General features: G+C 54.2%; 2 protein-coding genes across 5 annotated transcripts in view; one reads left to right on the top strand and one right to left on the bottom strand.

Annotated features, from left to right (window-relative positions):
- Nucleotides 1-12,730, bottom strand: part of LOC140393634 (uncharacterized) — a 130,368-nt gene extending 117,638 nt beyond the window's left edge. For all 4 annotated transcript variants that reach the window (XR_011935700.1, XR_011935701.1, XM_072479909.1 and 1 more), the window contains exons 1-2: nucleotides 12,640-12,730; nucleotides 8,101-8,328 (exon numbers count right to left, since the gene is read on the bottom strand). Coding sequence is in view for 2 of the 4 variants with exons in the window: in XM_072479909.1 (XP_072336010.1) it covers nucleotides 8,101-8,328; nucleotides 12,640-12,723 (312 nt within the window). In the remaining 2 variants the exon portion in view is untranslated. The remainder of the gene's footprint in view (nucleotides 1-8,100; nucleotides 8,329-12,639) is intronic.
- Nucleotides 12,731-20,711: 7,981 nt separating this feature from the next.
- LOC140393646 (acidic mammalian chitinase-like) overlaps nucleotides 20,712-23,891 on the top strand; it is an 89,294-nt gene continuing 86,114 nt past the window's right edge. Inside the window, exon 1 of the mRNA XM_072479926.1 lies at nucleotides 20,712-20,814. The gene's annotated coding sequence lies outside the window, so the exon portion shown is untranslated. The remainder of the gene's footprint in view (nucleotides 20,815-23,891) is intronic.

Below are 23,891 nucleotides of genomic sequence, written 5' to 3'. Positions count from 1 at the left end.
TTTACCCTGCTTAGGGCATCTGCCCACAGCCCCTCCTCGATCTCCTCCCCCAGCTCTTCTTCCCATTTCCCTTTTAGTTCATCTACCATAGTCTCCCCTTCGTCCCTCATTTCCCTATATATATCTGACACCTTACCATCCCCCACCCATGTCTTTGAGATCACTCTGTCCTGCACCTCTTGTGTCGGGAGCTGCGGGAATTCCCTCACCTGTTGCCTCGCAAAAGCCCTCAGTTGCATATACCTGAATGCATTCCCTTGGGGCAACCCATATTTCTCGGTCAGCGCTCCCAGACTCGCGAACTTCCCATCCACAAACAGATCTTTCAGTTGCGTTATTCCTGCTCTTTGCCACATTCCATATCCCCCATCCATTCCCCCCGGGCAAACCTATGGTTGTTTCTTATCGGGGACCCCCCCAAGGCTCCAGTCTTTCCCCTATGCCGTCTCCACTGTCCCCAATTCTTCAGTGTAGCCACCACCACCGGGCTGGTGGTGTAGTTCCTCGGTGAGAACGGCAATGGGGCTGTCACCATAGCCTGTAGGCTAGTCCCCCTACAGGACGCCCTCTCTAATCTCTTCCATGCCGTTCCCTCCTCCTCTCCCATCCACTTACTCACCATTGAAATATTAGTGGCCCAATAATACTCACTTAGGCTCGGTAGTGCCAGCCCCCCCCCCCCCCCTATCCCTGCTACGCTGTAAGAATCCCTTCCTCACTCTCGGGGTCTTCCCGGCCCACACAAAACCCATGATGCTCTTTTCAATCCTTTTTAAAAAAGCCTTCGTGATCACCACCGGGAGGCACTGAAACACAAAGAGGAATCTTGGGAGGACCACCATCTTAACCGCCTGCACCCTCCCTGCCAGTGACAGGGATACCATATCCCATCTCTTGAAATCCTCCTCCATTAGTTCCACCAACCGCGTTAAATTTAACCTATGCAATGTGCCCCAATTCTTGGCTATCTGGATCCCCAGGTAACGAAAGTCCCTTGTTACCTTCCTCAACGGTAGGTCCTCTATTTCTCTACTCTGCTCCCCTGGATGCACCACAAACAACTCACTTTTCCCCATGTTCAATTTATACCCTGAAAAATCCCCAAACTCCCCAAGTATCCGCATTATTTCTGGCATCCCCTCCGCCGGGTCTGCCACATATAGTAACAAATCGTCCGCATACAAAGATACCCGGTGTTCTTCTCCTCTTCTAAGTACTCCCCTCCACTTCTTGGAACCCCTCAACGCTATCGCCAGAGGCTCAATCGCCAGTGCAAACAATAATGGGGACAGAGGGCATCCCTGCCTTGTCCCTCTATGGAGCCGAAAATATGCAGATCCCCGTCCATTCGTGACCACGCTCGCCATCGGGGCCCTATACAACAGCTGCACCCATCTAACATACCCCTCTCCAAAACCAAATCTCCTCAACACTTCCCACAAATAATCCCACTCCACTCTATCAAATGCTTTCTCGGCATCCATCGCCACTACTATCTCCGTTTCCACCTCTGGTGGGGGCATCATCATTACCCCTAACAGCCTCCGTATATTCGTGTTCAGCTGTCTCCCCTTCACAAACCCAGTTTGGTCCTCGTGGACCACCCCCGGGACACATTCTTCTATTCTCATTGCCATTACCTTGGCCAGGATCTTGGCATCTACATTTAGGAGGGAAATAGGTCTATAGGACCCGCATTGTAGCGGATCCTTTTCCTTCTTTAAGAGAAGCGATATCGTTGCTTCAGACATAGTCGGGGGCAGTTGTCCCCTTTCCTTTGCCTCATTAAAGGTCCTCGTCAATACCGGGGCGAGCAAGCCCACATATTTTCTATAGAATTCGACTGGGAATCCATCCGGTCCCGGGGCCTTTCCCGCCTGCATGCTCCTAATTCCTTTCACCACTTCTTCTACCTCAATCTGTGCTCCCAGTCCCACCCTTTCCTGCTCTTCCACCTTGGGAAATTCCAGCCGATCCAAAAAGCCCATCATTCTCTCCCTCCCATCCGGGGGTTGAGCTTCATATAATTTTTTATAAAATGTCTTGAACACTCCATTCACTCTCTCCGCTCCCCGCTCCATCTCTCCTTCCTCATCCCTCACTCCCCCTATTTCCCTCACTGCTCCCCTTTTCCTCAATTGGTGTGCCAGCAACCTGCTCGCCTTCTCCCCATATTCGTACTGTACACCCTGTGCCTTCCTCCATTGTGCCTCTGCAGTGCCCGTAGTCAGCAAGTCAAATTCTACATGTAGCCTTTGCCTTTCCCTGTACAGTCCCTCCTCCGGTGCTTCCGCATATTGTCTGTCCACCCTCAAAAGTTCTTGCAGCAACCACTCCCGTTCCTTACTCTCATGCTTCCCTTTATGTGCCCTTATTGATATCAGCTCCCCTCTAACCACCGCCTTCAGCGCCTCCCAGACCACTCCCACCTGGACCTCCCCATTATCATTGAGTTCCAAGTACTTTTCAATGCACCCCCTCACCCTTAGACACACCCCCTCATCTGCCATTAGTCCCATGTCCATTCTCCAGGGTGGGCGCCCTCCTGTTTCCTCCCCTATCTCCAAGTCTACCCAGTGTGGAGCGTGATCCGAAATGGCTATAGCCGTATACTCCGTTCCCCTCACCTTCGGGATCAACGCCCTTCCCAGCACAAAAAAGTCTATTCGCGAGTAGACTTTACGGACATAGGAGAAAAACGAGAACTCCTTACTCCTCGGTCTGCTAAATCTCCACGGGTCTACACCTCCCATCTGCTCCATAAAATCTTTAAGTACCATGGCTGCTGCCGGCCTCCTTCCAGTCCTGGACTTCGACCTATCCAGCCCTGGTTCCAACACCGTATTAAAATCTCCCCCCATTATCAGCTTTCCCATCTCAAGGTCCGGAATGCGTCCTAGCATCCGCCTCATAAAATTGGCATCATCCCAGTTCGGGGCATATGCGTTTACCAAAACCACCGTCTCCCCCTGTAGTTTGCCACTCACCATCACGTATCTGCCCCCGTTATCCGCCACTATAGTCTTTGCCTCGAACATTACCCGCTTCCCCACTAATATAGCCACCCCCCTGTTTTTCGCATCTAGCCCCGAATGGAACACCTGCCCCACCCATCCTTTGCGTAGCCTAACCTGGTCTATCAGTTTCAGGTGCGTTTCCTGTAACATAACCACATCTGCCTTAAGTTTCTTAAGGTGTGCGAGTACCCGTGCCCTCTTTATCGGCCCATCAGCCCTCTCACGTTCCACGTGATCAGCCGGGTTGGGGGGCTTCCTACCCCCCCCTTGTCGATTAGCCATCCCCTTTTTCTAGCTCCTCACCCGGTTCCCACGCAGCTGTATCTCCCCCAGGCGGTGCCCCCCCGCCCATCCCTTCCCATACCAGCTCCCCCCTCTCCCCAGCAGCAGCAACCCAGTAATTCCCCCCTCCCAACCCCCCCCCGCTAGCGTAATTACTCCCCCCATGTTGCTCCCAGAAGTCAGCAAACTCTGGCCGACCTCGGCTTCCCCCCGTGACCTCGGCTCGCACCATGCGACGCCCCCTCCTTCCTGCTTCTCTATTCCCGCCATGATTATCATAGCGCGGGAACCAAGCCCGCGCTTCTCCCTTGGCCCCGCCCCCAATGGCCAACACCCCATCTCCTCCACCTCCCCCCCTCCCCCCACCACCACCTGTGGGAGAGAGAAAAGTTACCACATCGCAGGATTAGTACATAAAACTCCTCTTTCCCCCCTTTTTAACCCCCCTCTTCGCCCCCCACATTCGCCCCACCACTTTGTTCAAACGTTCTTTTTAATAACCCGCTCATTCCAGTTTTTCTTCCACAATAAAAGTCCACGCTTCATCCGCCGTCTCAAAGTAGTGGTGCCTCCCTCGATATGTGACCCTCAGTCTTGCCGGTTGCAGCATTCCAAATTTTATCTTCTTTTTATGAAGCACCGCCTTGGCCCGATTAAAGCTCGCCCTCCTTCTCGCAACCTCCGCACTCCAGTCTTGATAAACGCGGATCACCGCGTTCTCCCATTTACTGCTCCGAGTTTTCTTTGCCCATCTAAGGACCATTTCTCCATCCTTAAAACGGAGGAATCTCACCACTATGGCTCTGGGAATTTCTCCTGCTCTCGGTCCTCGCGCCATCACTCGGTATGCTCCCTCCACCTCCAACGGACCCGCCAGGGCCTCCGCTCCCATTAGCGAGTGCAGCATCGTGCTCACATATGCCCCGACGTCCGCTCCCTCCGCACCTTCAGGAAGACCAAGAATCCTCAGGTTGTTCCTCCTTGCGTTGTTCTCCAGTGCCTCCAACCTTTCCACACATCGTTTCTGATGTGCCTCATGCATCTCCGTCTTCACCACCAGGCCCTGTATGTCGTCCTCATTCTCGGCTGCCTTTGCCTTCACGACCCGAAGCTCCCGCTCCTGGGTCTTTTGTTCCTCCTTTAGCCCTTCGATCGCCTGTAGTATCGGGGCCAACAGCTCTTTCTTCATTTCCTTTTTGAGCTCTTCCACACAGCATTTCAAGAACTCTTGTTGTTCAGGGCCCCATGTTAAACTGCCACCTTCCGACGCCATCTTGGTTTTTGCTTGCCTTCCTTGCCGCTGTTCTAAAGGATCCACTGCAATCTGGCCACTTTCTCCTCCTTTTTTCATCCGTATCCAGGGGGGATTCCCTTCTGGTTTACCGCAGTGTTTTTAGCCGTCAAAATTGCCGTTGGGGCGCCTATCAAGAGCCCAAAAGTCTGTTTCACCGGGAGCTGCCGAAACGTGCGACTCAGCTGGTCATCGCCGCACCCGGAAGTCGCCAGGTGGTTCTTGTACGAACATGGAGAGAAGTCTGGTAGGATGCGCGCCCATCAATTGAGGAAGCAGGCAGCGGCTCGGGTTATAGGTAGACTTAGGGACGAGGGGGAAAAGAGGTGGTCACGGGATTGCTACCAGTCCACGTGCGAGTCAAGAGTAGGAATGACAGGATAGACAGGATGAATGCGTGGCTTGAGAGATGGTGCAGGAGGGAGGGATTCAGTTGTTTGGGACATTGGAACCTGTTCTGGGAGAGGTGGGATCATTACAAATCGGATGATCTACACCTGGGCAGGACTGGAACCAATGTCCATGGGGGGGATTGTTTGCTAGCGCTGTTGGGGAGGGTTTAAACTAATGTGGCAGGGGGATGGGAACCAATGCAGGAAGTTGGAGGGTAGTAAAGAGAGGATAGAAACAAAAGTCAATCAGAAGAAAAGTGGAAGGCAGAGAAACGGATTGAACTGTGTTTATTCCAATGTTGGAGGCCTAACGGGCAAGGCAGATGAACTCAGGGCATGAATAGGTACATGAGACTGGGATATTATAGCTATTACCGAAGCATGGCTAAAGGAGGGGCAGGGCAGGCAGCTCAATGTTCCGGGATAGAGATGCTATAGGAAAGATATAACAGGAGGTTAAGAGAGATGGGGGAGTTGCGTTTTTGATTAGGGACAGTATCACGGCAGTACAGAGAGAGGATATATCCCAGGGTTCGTCCAGAGTCTATATGGGGAGAACTGAAAAATAAGGGTGAGATCACTTTGATAGGATTGTCCTATAGGCCCCCAAATAGTCAGCGGGATATCGAGGAGCAAATATGTAAAGAGATTACAGATAGCTGCCAGAAAAATAGGGTGGTAATATTTGGGGACTTTAACTTTCCCAACATTAACTGGGACAGCCATAGCACTAGGGGTTTGGATGGAGAGAAATTTGTTGAGTGTATTCAGGAGGAATTTCTCTTTCAATATGTGGATGACCCGACCAGGGAGGGGCGAAACTTGACCTCCTCTTGGTAAATAAGGAAGGGCAGGTGACGGAAGTGTTGGTGAGGGATCATTTTGGAACCAGTGACCATAATTCTATTAGTTTTAAGATAGCTATGGAGAATGATAGTTCTGGCCCAAAAGTTAAAATTTTTAATTGGGACAAGGCCAATTGCCAGGGTATTAGGCGGGAATTTTCAAAAGTTAATTGGGGTGCCTATTTGCAGGCAATGGGGCAGCTGGTAAGTGGGAATCGTTCAAAAAGGTATTAACTAGGGTTCAAGGTGAGCACATTCCTCTTAGAGTGAAGGGTAAGGCTCATAGGAGGGAATGGATGACTCAGGATATTGAGACCATGCTCAAAAGGAAGGAGGCATATGACAAGCATAGGCAGCTGGGATCAAAAGGATGCCTTGAAGAGTATAGGGTTTGTCGGAGTAGAGTTAAGAGAGAAATCAGGAGGGCAAAAAAGGGGACATGAGATTGTCTTGGCAGATAAGGCAAAGGAAAATCCAAAGAGCTTTTACTGATGCATTATGGATAAACAGGTGACTAGGGAGAGGGTGGGGCCTCATAAGGATAAACAAGGTAATCTATGTGCAGATCCACAATGGATGCGAGAGGTCCTAAATGAATATTTCTAGTCAGTATTTACTGTTCAGAAAGGCACAAATGTTAGGAATTGGGGAAACAAAAAGTGATGTCTTGAGGAGTGTACATATTACAGAGAAGGAGGTGCTGGAGGTATTAAAGCGCATCAAAATAGATAAATCCCGGGGAACTGATGAAATGTATCCCAGGACGTTGTGGGAGGCTAGGGAGGAAATTGCGGGCCCCCTAGCTGAGATATTTAAATCAATAGCCCCAGGAGAGGTGCCTGAAGATTGGATGGTAGACTTGATGGTCTGAGCTATCAGGAGAGGCTGGATAGGTTGGGGCCTTTTTCACTGGAGAGTAGGAGGCTTAGGGGTGATCTTATAGAGGTTTATAAAATAATCAGAGGCATAGATAAGGTAGATAGTCAACATCTTTTCCCAAAGGTAGAGTCTAAAACTAGAGGGCATAGGTTTAAAGTGAGAGGGAGAGACACAAAAGAGACCAGAGGGGACATTTCTTCACACAGAGGGTGGTGAGCATCTGGAATGAGCTGCCAGAGGCAGTGATAGAGGCGGGTACAATTTTTCCTTTAAAAAACAGTTAGGCAGTTTCATGGGCAGGGTGGGTATAGAGGGATATGGGATAAATGCGGGCAAGTTGGACTACCTTAGTGATAGAAACTGGGCGGCATGGACAAGCTGGGCCAAAGGGCTTGTTTCCATGCTATAGACATCTATGACTCTATGACCCTGCGGGGATTAATATAATCTTTGTGTCCTTTTATCGAAGGCTATACCAATCAGGGAACAAAATGAGAAGTAGATTACTCGATCTGTTGGAGTTTCCGAGGGTGGATCAGGCTAGGGCGCAAGGATTAAAATTATAACTTTCTTTCTAGTTGAGGGCGTTGCAATCATATTTGTATATGGGTTTCTGTTAGTGTTATTTGCATTGTTAATATGTTATGCGGTGTTTGTTGTTGTTTAATGTTATTTATGGATTGTTCCTGTCTTTGTATTCTCAATATGCTTTGGATATGCCTTCAATAAATTATTTTTTTTTAAAAGGTTAACGTGTAGATTCAGTCAGCAGCTAGGAAGGCAAATGCAACGTTAGCCTTCATGTCGAGAGGGATAGAATACAAGACCAGGGATGTACTTCTGAGGCTGTATAAAGCTCTGGTCAGACCCCATTTGGAGTATTGTGAGCAGTTTTGGGGCCCGTACCTATGGAAGAATTTGCTGGCCTTGGAAAGGGTCCAGAAGAGGTTCACAAGAATGATCCCTGGAATGAAGAGTTTGTCGTATGAGGAACGGTTGAAGACTCTGGGTCTGTATTCGTTGGAGTTTAGAAGGATGAGGGGGGATCTTACTAAAACTTACAGGATACTGCGAGGCCTGGATAGAGTGGACGTGGAGAGAATGTTTCCATCAGTCGGAAAAACTAGAACCAGAGGACACAATCTCAGACTAAAGGGACGATCCTTTAAAACCGAGATGAGGAAGAATTTCTCATGAGGAATGTCTTTAAGACAGAGGTAGATAGGTTCTTGATTAATAAGGAGATCAGGGGTTATGGGGAGAAGGCAGGAGAATGGGGATCAGATACATATCAGCCATGATTGAATGGCGGAGCAGACACGATGGACCAAATGGGCTATTTCTGCTCCTGTGTCTTATGGTCTTATATCATAGCGACAAAAAGTAATGCTCACCCATGTCAGATTTCCAATCAACATAGGCTTGATCTCAGAAGTTGGTTCTTTAGTCCTATCCGGTAAAGATGATTTAGAAGGATCAGCTTTGTCTGGAACTGCAGTAGTTGGAGGTGTATCCTTTGAAGAGCACTTGTCCTTTTCTGTCTTTAACTCATTGTTTACCCCTATTATATCATTAATCAAATTATCATATAACTCCATCTGGGCCCGATTCTCATTTTTCACCTGTGAAAGAAAAGAGAATAGTGAGCAATAAATGCCTCAATTCACAGGGCAGTGCAGAATATGACTACATTTAGAATGTTCTAAAATAAAAGGACCCCTATTGTTCCACTCCTGCTACTCTTTGTACAATGGTACTGATAATGCTTCAAATCATTTACTGACATGAACAACATGGAACATATAACAAGCATTTTCTTCAATATGTTCCTTTAATTGTGTCAAAATATCATGCCAACACCCATCTGTGCATTTCAGCATCATGACAGGGTGTCCTAGGATTTAAGCAAATAAGACAAAAACATAATTACAACTGATGAAGGAATTTAAACAAAACAGAAAATGCTGGACAATCTAAGCAGGTCTGACAGCATCTGAGGAGAGAGAGAAGGGAGCTTTGGCAAAAAATCATCCTGTCTCGAGACGTCAGCTCCCTTCTCTCTCCACAGGTGCTGTCAGACCTGATGAGATTGTCCAGTATTTTCTGTTTTTGTCCGATGATATGCCTGATAAGGATCAATAATTCAAAGCAAAAATCCCTCTTCAAAATTAAATGCATTAAGTAAATACAAATGAAACTATAAGCACACCAATTAAAATTATCTTCTATACAGTTGTTGGACCGAGCAGCTCAACAGAGACTGCATTCCGACATCAGTAAAATAAGCAAACCTCTTAGGAATGACATCAAAATACATTTTTACAAACTGATAAAAGTCTGTTGCTGCATTTGCCAACTTCAAACGTTTTTGGATTGTTATATTGTTGAGCATAACTATATTTGTAAAATGAAGCACTAAGATGAATGAAATTTGGCAGACTTTGCACATGGATGCGTTCGAAAGGAGATAAACAAAAGAAAAATCAAAGTTCACCTTTGTGATCAAAACATTTAATTTAGTAAATTTCAACTATTTCAGACATGGGGCGCACGTGCACACGCCACACAGACACGAGGAGAACATGCAGACGCCACGCAGACACGGGGAGAGCGTGCACACGCTACGCGAACACACGAAGAACGTGCAGATGCCACGCAGACGCGGGGAGAAGCGCTGACTTCACACAGTGAGCCGAGGCTGGAATTGAACCCGGTTCCAGGGCACCGTGAGGCAGCCGGGCCGATCACAGCACCAACCGCCCCGAGTGGGTGACTTACTGTCCCCTTCTCCCCTCCCAGGGGGTTAGTTACTGCCCCCCCCCCCAGGGGTTAGTTACTGTCTCCCCCCCCCCCCCAGGGGATTAGTTACTGTCTCTCCCCCCCCCCCCGGGGGTTAGTTACTGTCTCCCCCCCCCAGGGGTTAGTTACTGTCTACCCCCCCCCCCCCCCCAGGGGTTAGTTACTGTCTCTCTCCCCCCCCCCCCCGGGGGTTAGTTACTGTCTCCCCCCCCAGGGGTTAGTTACTGTCTCTCCCCCCCCCCCCCCCCCAGGGGTTAGTTACTGTCTCCCTCCCCCTCCAGGGGATTAGTTACTGTCTCCCACCCCCCCCCCAGGGGATTAGTTACTGTCTCCCCCCCCCAGGGGTTAGTTACTGTCTCCCCCCCCCCCCCCCGGCCAGGGGTTAGTTGCTGTCTCCCCCCCCCCCCAGGGGTTAGTTACTGTCTCACCCCCCCCCCCCCAGGGGTTAGTTACTGTCTCTCCCCCCCCCCCCCCCAAGGGGTTAGTTACTGTCTCCCCCCCCCCTCCAGGGGATTAGTTACTGTCTCTCCCCCCCCCAGGGGATTAGTTACTGTCTCCCCCCCCAGGGGTTAGTTGCTGTCTCTCCCCCCCCCCCCCCCAGGAGTTAGTTACTGTCTCTCCCCCCCCCCCCCAAGGGGTTAATTACTGTCTCCCCCCCCCCCAAGGGGTTAGTTACTGTCTCTCTCCCCCCCCCCCAGGGGTTAGTTACTGTCTCTCCCCCCCCCCCTCCAGTTGATTAATTACTGTCTCCCCCCCCCCCCAGGGGTTAGTTACTGTCTCACCCCCCCCCCCCAGGGGTTAGTTACTGTCTCTCCCCCCCCCCCCCCCCAAGGGGTTAGTTACTGTCTCTCTCCCCCCCCCTCCAGGGGTTAGTTACTGCCCCCCCCCCCTTCCAGGGGTTAGTTACTGTCTCCCCCCCCCCCCCAGGGGTTAGTTACTGTCACACCCCCCCCCCCCCAGGGGTTAGTTACTGTCTCACCCCCCCCCCCCAGGGGTTAGTTACTGTCTCTCCCCCCCCCAGGGGTTAGTTACTGTCACCCCCCCCCCCCCCAAGGGGTTAGTTACTGTCTCTCTCCCCCCCCCTCCAGGGGTTAGTTACTGTCCCCCCCCCCCTCCAGGGGTTAGTTACTGTCTCACCCCCCCCCCCAGGGGTTAGTTACTGTCTCACCCCCCCCCCCAGGGGTTAGTTACTGTCTCACCCCCCCCCCCCCAGGGGTTAGTTACTGTCTCACCCCCCCCCCCCCAGGGGTTAGTTACTGTCTCTCCCCCCCCCCCAGGGGTTAGTTACTGTCACACCCCCCCCCCCCCAGGGGTTAGTTACTGTCTCACCCCCCCCCCAGGGGTTAGTTACTGTCTCTCCCCCCCCCAGGGGTTAGTTACTGTCTCCCCCCCCCCCCCCCAAGGGGTTAGTTACTGTCTCTCTCCCCCCCCCTCCAGGGGTTAGTTACTGTCCCCCCCCCCCCTCCAGGGGTTAGTTACTGTCTCACCCCCCCCCCAGGGGTTAGTTACTGTCTCACCCCCCCCCCCAGGGGTTAGTTACTGTCTCACCCCCCCCCCAGGGGTTAGTTACTGTCTCACCCCCCCCCCCCCCCCCCAGGGGTTAGTTACTGTCTCTCCCCCCCCCCCCAGGGGTTAGTTACTGTCTCTCCCCCCCCCCCCCCCAGGGGTTAGTTACTGTCTCCCCCCCCCAGGGGTTAGTTACTGTCTCACCCCCCCCCAGGGGTTAGTTACTGTCTCACCCCCCCCCCCAGGGGTTAGTTACTGTCTCACCCCCCCCCCCCCCAGGGGTTAGTTACTGTCTCACCCCCCCCCCAGGGGTTAGTTACTGTCTCACCCCCCCCCCCAGGGGTTAGTTACTGTCTCACCCCCCCCCCCCAGGGGTTAGTTACTGTCTCACCCCCCCCCAGGGGTTAGTTACTGTCTCACCCCCCCCAGGGGTTAGTTACTGTCTCACCCCCCCCCCAGGGGTTAGTTACTGTCTCACCCCCCCCCCCCCAGGGGTTAGTTACTGTCTCACCCCCCCCCCAGGGGTTAGTTACTGTCTCACCCCCCCCCCCAGGGGTTAGTTACTGTCTCACCCCCCCCCCCCCAGGGGTTAGTTACTGTCTCACCCCCCCCCCCAGGGGTTAGTTACTGTCTCACCCCCCCCCCCCAGGGGTTAGTTACTGTCTCCCCCCCCCAGGGGTTAGTTACTGTCTCACCCCCCCCCCAGGGGTTAGTTACTGTCTCACCCCCCCCCCCCAGGGGTTAGTTACTGTCTCCCCCCCCCCCCCCAGGGGTTAGTTACTGTCTCCCCCCCCCCCAGGGGTTAGTTACTGTCTCACCCCCCCCCCCAGGGGTTAGTTACTGTCTCCCCCCCCCCCCCAGGGGTTAGTTACTGTCTCCCCCCCCCCCCAGGGGTTAGTTACTGTCTCCCCCCCCCCCCAGGGGTTAGTTACTGTCTCCCCCCCCCCCCAGGGGTTAGTTACTGTCTCACCCCCCCCCCAGGGGTTAGTTACTGTCTCACCCCCCCCCCCCCAGGGGTTAGTTACTGTCTCACCCCCCCCCCAGGGGTTAGTTACTGTCTCCCCCCCCAGGGGTTAGTTACTGTCTCACCCCCCCCCAGGGGTTAGTTACTGTCTCACCCCCCCCCCCCCAGGGGTTAGTTACTGTCTCCCCCCCCCCCCCCCCAGGGGTTAGTTACTGTCTCCCCCCCCCCCCCCCCCCAGGGGTTAGTTACTGTCTCACCCCCCCCCAGGGGTTAGTTACTGTCTCACCCCCCCCCCCCAGGGGTTAGTTACTGTCTCCCTCCCCCCCCCCCCCCCCAGGGGTTAGTTACTGTCTCACCCCCCCCCCCAGGGGTTAGTTACTGTCTCCCCCCCCCCCAGGGGTTAGTTACTGTCTCACCCCCCCCCCCCCAGGGGTTAGTTACTGTCTCCCTCCCCCCCCCCCCCCCCAGGGGTTAGTTACTGTCTCACCCCCCCCCAGGGGTTAGTTACTGTCTCACCCCCCCCCCCCCAGGGGTTAGTTACTGTCTCCCTCCCCCCCCCCCCCCCCAGGGGTTAGTTACTGTCTCACCCCCCCCCCCAGGGGTTAGTTACTGTCTCCCCCCCCCCCAGGGGTTAGTTACTGTCTCCCCCCCCCCCCCCCGGTACCTCTTTCCCGCCGCTTTCCTCCTCCGGCGCCGCCGACAACAGGCCCGGGCCCGGCTGCTCGCTGCTGTCCGACTGCACCGCCATTACACACCCAGCATGCCCCGCGCGCCCGCCGTGCGCGCCCCCACTGGACTGCGTGCGCGCGCCCCCGCCACTGGACTGCGTGCGCGCCCCCCCCCCACTGGACTGCATGCGCGCCCCCCCCCCCCCCCCCACCCCCCCCACCCCCACTGGACTGCGTGCGCGCCCCCCCCCACTGGACTGTGTGCGCGCCCCCCCCCCACTGGACTGCGTGCGCGCCCCCCCCACTGGACTGCGTGCGCGCCCCCCCCACTGGACTGCGTGCGCGCCCCACCCACTGGACTGCGTGCGCGCCCCCCCCCCACTGGACTGCGTGCGCGCCCCCTGTACCTGCGTGCGCGCCCCCCTGTACCGGCGTGCGCGCTCCCCCACCCACTGGACTGCGTGCGCGCCCCCTGTACCTGCGTGCGCGCCCCCCCTGTACCGGCGTGCGCGCTCCCCCACCCACTGGACTGCGTGCGCGCCCCCGGACCGCCTGGTCCCCATTTTGATCCAAAACTCACACCCGGCAGGAAAATCAAATGAGAAAAAAAACATCAAAACCTCGAACACAGCATCAGGGTCCCGGGTTCATTTCCAGCCTCGGCTCCCCGTGTCTATGCGGAGTCTGCATTACTCCCCGTGTCTCCGTGGAGTCTGCACTACTCCCCGTGTGTGTGTGGAGTCTGCACTACTCCCCGTGTCTCCGTGGAGTCTGCACTACTCCCCGTGTCTGTGCGGAGTCTGCACTACTCCCCGTGTCTGTGCGGAGTCTGCACTACTGCCTGTGTCTGTGTGGAGTCTGCACTACTCCCCGTGTCCGTGTGGAGTCTGCACTACTCCCCGTGGCTGTGTTGGGTCTGCACTACTCCCCGTGTCTGTGCGGAGTCTGCACTACTCCCCGTGTCCGTGTGGAGTCTGCACTACTCCCCATGTCTGTATGAAGTCTGCACGTTCTACCCGTGTCTGTGTGGAGTCTGCACTACTCCCCGTGTCAGTGTGGAGTCTGCCCTCCTCCCCTTTTCTGTGTGGAGTTTGCACTTCTCCCCGTGTCTGCGTGGTGTCTGCACTACTCCCCGTGTCCGTGTGGAGTCTGCACTTTCTCTCCGTGTCTGCGTGCAATCTGCACTTCTCCCCATGTCCGTGGGGAGTTTGCACTATTCCCTGTATCTGTGTGGAGTTTGCACATTCTCCCTGCATCTGCATGGCGTCCGCACGTTCTACCGTCTCTGTGTGGAGTCTGCACATTCACCCCGTGTCTGCGTGAAGTCTGCACGTCTCCCTGTGTCTGCGTGGCGTCTGCACGTTCTACCCGCGTCTGTGTGGGGTCTGCACGTGTTCCCCGTGTTTGTGTGGGGTATGCACATTGTCCCCGTGTCAATGTGGAGTCTGCACTTCTCCCTGTGCCTGTCTTTCGACGGCACGTTCTCCCCTTGTCTGTGTGGAGTCTGCATTTCTCCCGTGTCTGTGTGAAGTCTTCATGTTCTACCCCTGTGATGCATTATCAATTACTACAAAGACGAGAGTAGTGAATAATCCAGGCTTTATTGAGCAAAGATGTGTAGCCTCCTGTCGCTGCTACCAGAATAGGAGTAGCTCCGATGTGCACACACATTTATACACCGCCTACTGGGCGGAGTCAGCAGGCAGGGATTTACCCCTGTACCTCTAGTACAGGAACCTTACCGTACTACATCTAATATACAGTTAGTGGTGGCTACCACATTCACCCCCTGTTAAAAAAAGAGTCCGGCGGGGGTGGTGGAAAAATTTACAGTTCAAGCAAAATTTACAAGTTCAGTCGGTCGGGTGCCTTGATACTCCGCTGTAATCACCTCGGTCCCGGTGGTGATGCAGGCGCCAACTTGGTCGCCTGTGACTCTAGGAGCGTGTTGTCCTCGTCTTCATCCCCGAGTGGAATCAGTGGGAGGACGGGGCAATCGGAGGGTGGGGTGTCGGGTCATGGCCGTGGGTGGGGATCCAGCTGGTGCCAGGTCCCGGAGGGAGACTGTGTCCTGGCGCCCGTCGGAGTGCGCCACGTAGGCGTACTGCGGGTTCGCGTGCAGTAGTTGCATTCTTTCGACCAACGGGTCTGCCTTGTGGGTCCACACATGTTTGCGGAGGAGGACGGGTCCAGGAGCTGCCAGCCATGTTGGGAGCGAAACCCCGGAGGTGGACTTCCTGGGGAAGGCAAGGAGACGTTCATGGGGGGTTTCGTTAGTTGCAGTGCAGAGGAGTGATTGGATGGAGTGGAGCGCGTCGGGGAGGACCTCCTGCCAGCAGGAGACCGGGAGATTTTTAGACCGTCGGGCCAGCAGGACGGCCTTCCAGTCCCATTCTCCCTTTCCATCTGCCCGTTTCCCCGGAGGTTGTAGTTGGTCGTCCTGCTCGAGGCAATGCACTTGCTGAGCAGGAACTGACGCAGCTCATCGCTCATAAAGGAGGATCCCCGGTCGCTGTAGACGTAAGCAGGGAAACCGAACAGAGTGAACATGCTGTTGAGTGCTTTAATGACCTTGGCAGAAGTCATATCAGGGCATGGGATGGCGAAGGGGAATCGGGAATATTCATCGACCACGTTCAGGCAGTACATGTTTCGGTCGGTGGAGGGGAGGGGCCCTTTGAAGTCCATGCTGAGGCGTTCAAAGGGGCGGGAGGCCTTCAGCAGCTGCTCTCGATCTGGCCGGTAGAAGTGCGGCTTGCACTCCGCGCAGACCTGGCAGTCTCTGGTGATAGCCCTGACCTCCGCAATGGAGTAGGGTAGGGTGCGGGCCTTTATGAAATGAAAGAACCGGGTGACCCGCGGGTGGCAGAGACCATCGTGTAGGGCCCGGAGTCGGTCCACTTGTGCGCTCGTTGAGCTTACCGGGGCGATACAAAATCTCGTAATTGTAGGTGGAGAGCTCGATCCTCCACCTCAAGATTTTATCATTTTTGACCTTGACCTGCTGTGTGTTATTGAACATGAAGGCAACCGACCGTTGTTCATTGAGGAGAGTGAATCTCCTGCCGGCCAGGTAATGCCTCCAATGCCGCACAACTTCCACGATGGCTTGGGCCTCCTTTTCAACAGAGGAGTGCCGAATTTTGGGGGCATGGAGGGTGCGGGAAAAGAATGCCATGGGCCTGCCTGCCTGGTTGAGGGTGGCGGCCAGAGCGACGTCCAATGCATCGCTCTCGACCTGAAAAGGGAGGGACTCGTCGACCGCGTGCATCGTGGCCTTGGCGATGTCTGCCTTGATGCGGTTAAAGGCCTGGTGGGCCTCAGCCGTCAGGGGGAAAACGGTGGAGTGAATGAGTGGGCAGGCTTTGTCCTCATAGTTAGGGACCCACTGGGCATAATAGGAGAAAAACCCCAGGCATCGTTTCAGGGCCTTGGGGCAGTGGGGAGGGGGAGTACCATGAGGGGGCAAGCGGTAGGGGTCGGGCCCTAGAACTCCGTTTTCCACAACATAGCCAAGGATGGCTTAGCAGTTGGTGCGGAACACGCACTTCTCCTTATTGTATGTGAGGTTAAGGAGTTTGGCGGTGTGGAGAAATTTGCGACGGTTAGCGTCGTGGTCCTGCTGATCGTGGCCGCAGATAGTGACATTATCTAGGTACGGGAAGGTGGCCCGCAGTCTTTACCGGTCAACCATTCGGTCCAGCTCACGTTGGAAGACCGAGACCCCATTAGTGACGCCGAAGGGAACCCTAAGGAAATGATAGAGGCGGCCATCTGCTTCGAATGCAGTGTATGGGCGGGTCCGCCTTGTGGATGGGGAGCTGGCGGTAGGCAGATTTCAGGTCTACTGTGGAAAAGACTCGGTACTGTGTAATCTGATTGACCATATCAGATCTGCGTGGGAGGGGGTACGCGTCGAGCTGCGTGTACCGATTGATGGTCTGACTGTAGTCAATGACCATCCTGTGTTTCTCCCCAGTCTTTACTACTACCACTTGGGCTCTCCAGGGGCTGTTGCTGGCCTCGATGATGCCTTCCCGAAGCAGCCGCTGGACCTCCGACCTGATGAAGGTCCTGTCCTGGGCGCTGTACCGTCTGCTCCTGGTGGCGACGGGTTTGCAATCCGGGGTGAGGTTTGCAAACAAGGAAGGTGGATCGACTTTAAGGGTCGTGAGGTTGCATACGGTAAGGGAGGGTAGGGGTCCGCCAAATTTTAAAGTTAATCTTTGGAAATTGCTTTGGAAATCCAGACCGAGTAACATGGCAACACAGAGGTTGGGGTGGACATGGAGTCGGAGGTTGCTGAACTCTACGCCCTGGATGGTGAGGGTCGCGATGCAGTACCCCCGGATTTCCACGGAATGGGATCCGGAGGCCAGGGAGATTCTCTGGGTAACGGGGTGTACCGCGAGGGAGCAGCACCTTACCGTAGAGGGGTGGATGAAGCTCTCTGTGCTCCTGGAGTCAAGAAGGCAGGATGTCTCGTGCCCATCGATTTTCACCGTCGTCGTTGCGGTTGCGAGGTTGTGAGGCCGGGACTGGTCGAGGGTGATCGAGGCGAGCTGCGGCTGGTACTGGTCGGCCCCGAGCTGGTCGGCGGTGGTGCCAGGCGATGAACGCCAGACGAAGTTCCCGACGAGCAGGGGTCCTGAGGCGCCATCCAAAATGGCGCCGAAGATGGCGGCACCCACGGGGCGCACATGGCGAGCGGCGTTGAAGATGGCAGCGCCCACGGGCCGCACGTAGGGTGGTATAGGAATGCTGGGCCTAGAAACAGCAGCAATCGACCGGGCCTGGCACACAGCAGCAAAATGTCCCTTCTTTCCGCAGGTCTTGCAGGTTGTGCTCTGCTCCGAGCAGCGCTGCCGGGGCTGTTTGGCCTGCCCACAGAAGTAGCACTTGGGTCCTTTCAGGAGCTCCATTGCTTCAGCGTAAGTGGGCACATCCTGGATAAGGGGAAAAATATCAGGGCTCACCCGTGAATAAAGGACCTGGAGCGTCTGTGCATCCGAGGGTTGTTGAGCCGATGATCGATGGTAGCTTTCGAAGCAGGCTAGCCAGTGGTCGAAGGCCGACGTGGCGTTGGCTGCTTGAGGGTGCAGCTGTAGGCGATCAGGCTTGATACAAAGTTCCATCGCTGTAAAATCTTTGCTCAATAAATTGATGCACTATCAATTACTACAAAGATGAGAGTAGTGAATAATCGAGGCTTTATTGAGCAAAGATGTGTAGCCTCCTGTAGCTGCTACCAGAATAGGAGCAGCTCTACTGGGCAGAGCCAGCAGGCAGGGATTTACCCCTGTACCTCTAGTACAGGAGCCTTACCGTACTACATCTAATATACAGTTAGTGGTGGCTACCACACCCTGTCTGTGTAGGGTCTGCACATTCTCCCTGTGTCTGTGTGGAGTCTGCACTTCCTCCATGCCTGCATGGTGTTTGCTCTACTCCCTGTGTCTGTGTGGGGTCTGCACATTCTCCCTGTGTCTGTGTGGAATCTGCACTTCCTCCATGCCTGCATGGTGTTTGCACTACTCCCCGTGTCTGTGTGGAGTCTGCACTACTCCCCGTGTCTGTGTGGAGTCTGCACTGCTCCCCGTGTCTGTGTGGAGTCTTTTTTTTCCAATTAAGGGGCAATTTGGCATGACCAATCCACCCACCCTGTACATCCTTTGGGTTGTGGGTGTGAGACCCACACAGAAACAGGAAGAATGTGCACACTCCACACGGACAGTAACCCAGGGCCAGGCTCAAACCTGCGTCTTCGGCGTCGTCAGGCAGCAGTGCTAAACACAGCGCTACCGTGCTGCCCGGGTGAGGGGTGATTTGACTAAAGTATATAAGATTCTGAACGGTCTCAACCAGGTGGATGTGGGGTCCAGATTAAGAGGCACTGATTTAAAATTAAGGATCACCTTCTGAGGATAGAGCTGAGAAAAATGTTGTTTCCTCAGAGGGTTGTGTAACTCTGGAGCTCTCTGTCTCAGAAGATGGTGGAGGCAGGAGCAGAATATTTTTAAGGCTGGGGTAGAAAGATTCTTGTTAAGCAAGGAAATCAAGGGGTATTAGTGATAAAGGGGAACTTGGAATGTTAAAAAAGGCCAGCCACTGTCTTTTTGAATGGCAGAGCAGGCTTGATGGATTGAACAACCTACTTATGCGGCTATTTTGTATGTTTGTATGTTTCTGTACCCTGTACAAACTCAGCCACCAAAGATATTCGGGCAAGAGCTGACTCCAGCAGTTTTCCCAGTTGCTGCTCAGGGGCTGGTTTAGCTCACTGGGCTAAATCGCTGGCTTTTAAAGCAGACCAAGGCAGACCAGCAGCACGGTTCAATTCCCGTACCAGCCTCCCCGAACAGGCACCGGAATGTGGCGACTAGGGGCTTTTCACAGTAACTTCATTGAAGCCTAATCGTGACAATAAGCCATTTTCACTTCAAGAAATGAAATGGCACCCTGGGAACCAATGTATGGCCATGAGACAGTGAGGCAAATTACAAGACAATCCTGTAAAATCCAGGACGGTTGATTACCTTGCCTCGAAGCTACACACCATCCTGACTTGGAACCACATTGTCGTTCCTTCGCTGCTGGTTCAAAATTCTGAAGCTCCTTCCCTAACGGCACTATGCATCCAACTGCACCAGATGGACTGCAGTGGTTCAAGAAAATGGCTCACCACCACCTTCTCAATGACAATTAGCAATGGGAAATAAATGGCCAAGCCAGCGACGCCCCATCCTGTGAAAGAATAAAAGTGACTAGACTTCAAAAGTACTTAACTGGCAGTAAAGGGCTTTGAGCTGCCGGGTGATCGTGAAAATCATTACATAAATGCAATTTTTATTTTATGTGGATAAATGTGGTTCAATAACTGGAAATAATTTGAATTTCTCCCCTTTAAAGCCACCTGTAAACATCAGTTAGACAATTCTAACCCTCAAATGAGATGGTGGGTAGGGGGGAGAGGAGGCATTAAAAAGTGCACAGATGTGTCCCTCTGGTTTATCAACATTTCTTCGATGTGGTTGAAAACGGGCCTTCCACGCAGAGCTAACCGGGGATCACTGAGAACATGTAGTCTTCGCCGAGAAAGTGTGCTCTTCCTGTCATTGAATAGGTCTCTTGTCATACAGTCAGAGAATCCACAGTGCAGGAGGCTACCTGGCCCACCGAGTCCGCACCGGCCTCCGGAAAGTGCACCACACTCAAGCCCACACTTCCACCCCATTCCCGCAACCCAACCCAACTTTTTTGAACACTAAGGGCAATTTATCCTGTCCAATCCACCTAACCTGCACATCTGTGGACTGTGGGAGGAAACCGGAGCACCCGGAGGAAACCCACGCACACACGGGGAGAACGTGCAGACTCCGCACAGACAGTGACCCAAGCCGGAATCGAACCTGGGACCCTGGAGCTGTGAAAGAACTGTGCTAACCACTGTGCGACCGTGCTGCCCCTTGTCTTGTTTATTGTGGGGATAGAAATGGATAACAGGCCATCCACCTGCGAATCAATTATATCCCCAGTGCAGAAGGAGGCCATTCGGCCCATGGAGTCTGCACCAACCCTCTGAAAGAGGGCCCTGCCTAAGGGCCACGCCCCCGTCCTATCCACCAATCCCACCTAATCGGAGTGCGCAGGCGTGGGTGTCGCTGTGGGTGTGCGCAGGCGCGGGTCTCGCCGTGGGTGTCGCTGTGGGTGTGCGCAGGCGCGGGTCTCGCCGTGGGTGTGCGCGGGCGCCGGTGTGGGAATGCGCAGGCGCAGGTGTCGCTGTGGGAGTGCGCGGGCGCCGGTGTGGAGAATGCGTAGGCGTGGGTCTCGCCGTGCGAGTGCGGGTGTCGCTGTAGAAGTGCGCAGGCGTGGGTGTCGCTGTGGGTGTGCGCAGGCGCGGGTCTCGCCGTGGGTGTCGCTGTGGGTGTGCGCAGGCGCGGGTCTCGCCGTGCGTGTGCGCGGGCGCCGATGTGGAGAATGCGCAGGCGCAGGTGTCGCTGTGGGAATGCGCAGGTGTCGCTGTGGGAATGCGCAGGCGCCGGTGTGGCAGTGCGCAGGCGCCGGTGTGGCAGTGCGCAGGTGCTGCGCTCTGGCGGGCGACGGTTGTCCGCTCACTCAGGGACCGAGCGGGAGGATTGGAACGGCGCGTTTTGGGCCGCCCTTCAGCGCAGGTAGCCCGACTCGGCCCCGAAACCCGCGCTCCGCAACCTCAACATATCACAGGAAGCCACACAGGCCGAAGGGACGGATAGAGTCAGAAACTCGGTCACTAATGAGGGAGACCGTTTGGCTGCATCGCCCGGAGGACTTCCCACCTGGAGTTACCCTGAAGCCCCCCTTTCACCCTCACAGTGTGGGCAAGGCCCCACCCTACCCCAGATCAAACCCCCTTTCACCCTCACAGTGTGGGGATCACTCCCTAACCCCCAGAATCACAGTGTGGGGATCACTCCCTAACCCCCAGAATCACAGTGTGGGGATCCCTCCCTAACCCCCAGAATCACAGTGTGGGGATCACTCCCTAACCCCCAGAATCACCGTGTGAGGATACCTCCCTAACCCCCAGAATCACAGTGTGGGGATCACTCGTTAACCCCCAGAATCACAGTGTGGGGATCCCTCTCTAACCCCCAGAATCACAGTGTGGGGATCACTCCCTAACCCCCAGAATCACAGTGTGGGGATCACTCCCTAACCCCCAGAATCACAGTGTGGGGATCACTCCCTAACCCCCAGAATCACCGTGTGAGGATACCTCCCTAACCCCCAGAATCACAGTGTGGGGATCACTCGTTAACCCCCAGAATCACAGTGTGGGGATCACTCCCCAACCCCCAGAATCACAGTGTGGGGATCCCTCTCTAACCCCCAGAATCACAGTGTGGGGATCACTCCCTAACCCCCAGAATCACAGTGTGGGGATCACTCCCCAACCCCCAGAATCACTGTGGGGTTAACTCCCTAACCCCCAGAATCACAGTGTGGGGATCACTCCCTAACCCCCAGAATCACAGTGTGGGGATCACTCCCTAACCCCTTGAATCACAGTGTGGGGATCACTCCCCAACCCCCAGAATCACCGTGTGGGATTCACTCCCTAACCCCCAGAATCACAATATGGGGATCACTCCCTAACCCCCAGAATCACAGTGTGGGGATCCCTCTCTAACCCCCAGAATCACAGTGTGGTGATCACTCCCTAACCCCCAGAATCACAGTGTGGGGATCACTCCCTAACCCCCAGAATCACAGTGTGGGGGTCATTCTCTAACCCCCAGAATTACAGTGTGGGGATCACATCCTAACCCCCAGAATCGCAATATGGGGATCACTCTAACCCCCAGAAACACAGTGTGGGGATCATTCTCTAACCCCCAGAATCACAGTGTGGGGATCACATTCTAACCCCCAGAATCACAATATGGGGATCACTCTCACCCCCAGAATCACAATATGGGGATCCCTCTCTAACCCCCAGAATCACCGTGTGGGGATCACTCCCTAACCCCCAGAATCACAATACGGGGATCACTCCCTAACCCCCAGAATCACAGTGTGGGGATCCCTCTCTAACCCCCAGAATCACAGTGTGGGGATCACTCCCTAACCCCCAGAATCACAGTGTGGGGATCACTCCCTAACCCCCAGAATCACAGTGTAGGGGTCATTCTCTAACCCCCAGAATTACAGTGTGGGGATCACATCCTAACCCCCAGAATCGCAATATGGGGATCACTCTAACCCCCAGAAACACAGTGTGGGGATCATTCTCTAACCCCCAGAATCACAGTGTGGGGATCACATTCTAACCCCCAGAATCACAATATGGGGATCACTCTCACCCCCAGAATCACAATATGGGGATCACTCCCTAACCCCCAGAATCACAATATGGGGATCCCTCTCTAATCCCCAGAATCACAGTGTGGGGATCACTCCCTAACCCCCAGAATTACAATATGGGGATCCCTCTCTAACCCCCAGAATCACAGTGTGGGGATCATTCCCTAACCCCCAGAATCACAATGTGGGGATCATTCTCTAACCCCCAGAATCACAGTGTGTGAATCACTCCCTAACCCCCAGAATCACAGTGTGGGGATCCCTCTCTAACCCCCAGAATCACAGTGTGGGGATCACTCCCTAACCCCCAGAATCACAGTGTGGGGATCACTCCCTAACCCCCAGAATCACAGTGTAGGGGTCATTCTCTAACCCCCAGAATTACAGTGTGGGGATCACATCCTAACCCCCAGAATCGCAATATGGGGATCACTCTAACCCCCAGAATCACAATATGGGGATCCCTCTCTAATCCCCAGAATCACAGTGTGGGGATCACTCCCTAACCCCCAGAATTACAATATGGGGATCCCTCTCTAACCCCCAGAATCACAGTGTGGGGATCATTCCCTAACCCCCAGAATCACAATGTGGGGATCATTCTCTAACCCCCAGAATCACAGTGTGTGAATCACTCCCTAACCCCCAGAATCACAGTGTGGGGATCACATCCTAACCCCCAGAATCACAATATGGGGATCACTCTCTAACCCCCAGAGTCACAGTGTGGGGATCACATCCTAACCCTGAGAATCAATGTGTGGGGATCACTCCCTAACCCCCAGATTCACAGTGGGGATCTCACCCTAACCCCCAGATTCACAGTGGGGATCTCACCCTAACCCCCAGATTCACAGTGTGGGGATCACACCCTAACACCCAGAATCACAGTGTGGGGATCACACCCTAACCCCCAGAATCACAGTATGGGGGTCACACCCTAACACCCAGAATCACAGTATGGGGATCTCTCTCCAACCCCCAGAATCACAGTGTGGGGATTGTTGTGTTGGGTGTTCTGGATCCGTGGAACACATACAGGTCACCAACACTTGAAATAGTGCAACACTATTTTATTGAATCATTAACTGTTTAATATACTCTGACTGTGGGTTAACACGATACTAGCTTTAACTAAAGACCTTTGCCTTGTCCTAACCAGTCGATGCACTCAGCACATGGTGAACGTCTGTGCTGCAGGCTGTGAGCTCTGTCCTCCTAGCTAGCTGCAGCTCGAATGAGCGGGAACTCTGATGCCCCCTGTCTTTATAGTGCGTGTGCTCTAACTGATGATTGGCTGCGGTGTTGTGTGTGTTGATTGGTCCCACTGTGTGTCCATCAGTGTGTGTCTGCACCATGATATACTGGTGTATATTATGGTAAGAAGTCTTACAACACCAGGTTA

The sequence above is a fragment of the Scyliorhinus torazame genome, chromosome 17, assembly GCF_047496885.1.
Source record: "Scyliorhinus torazame isolate Kashiwa2021f chromosome 17, sScyTor2.1, whole genome shotgun sequence".
Lineage (NCBI taxonomy): Eukaryota > Metazoa > Chordata > Chondrichthyes > Carcharhiniformes > Scyliorhinidae > Scyliorhinus > Scyliorhinus torazame.
This window is presented reverse-complemented; position numbering and strand designations above follow the sequence as displayed.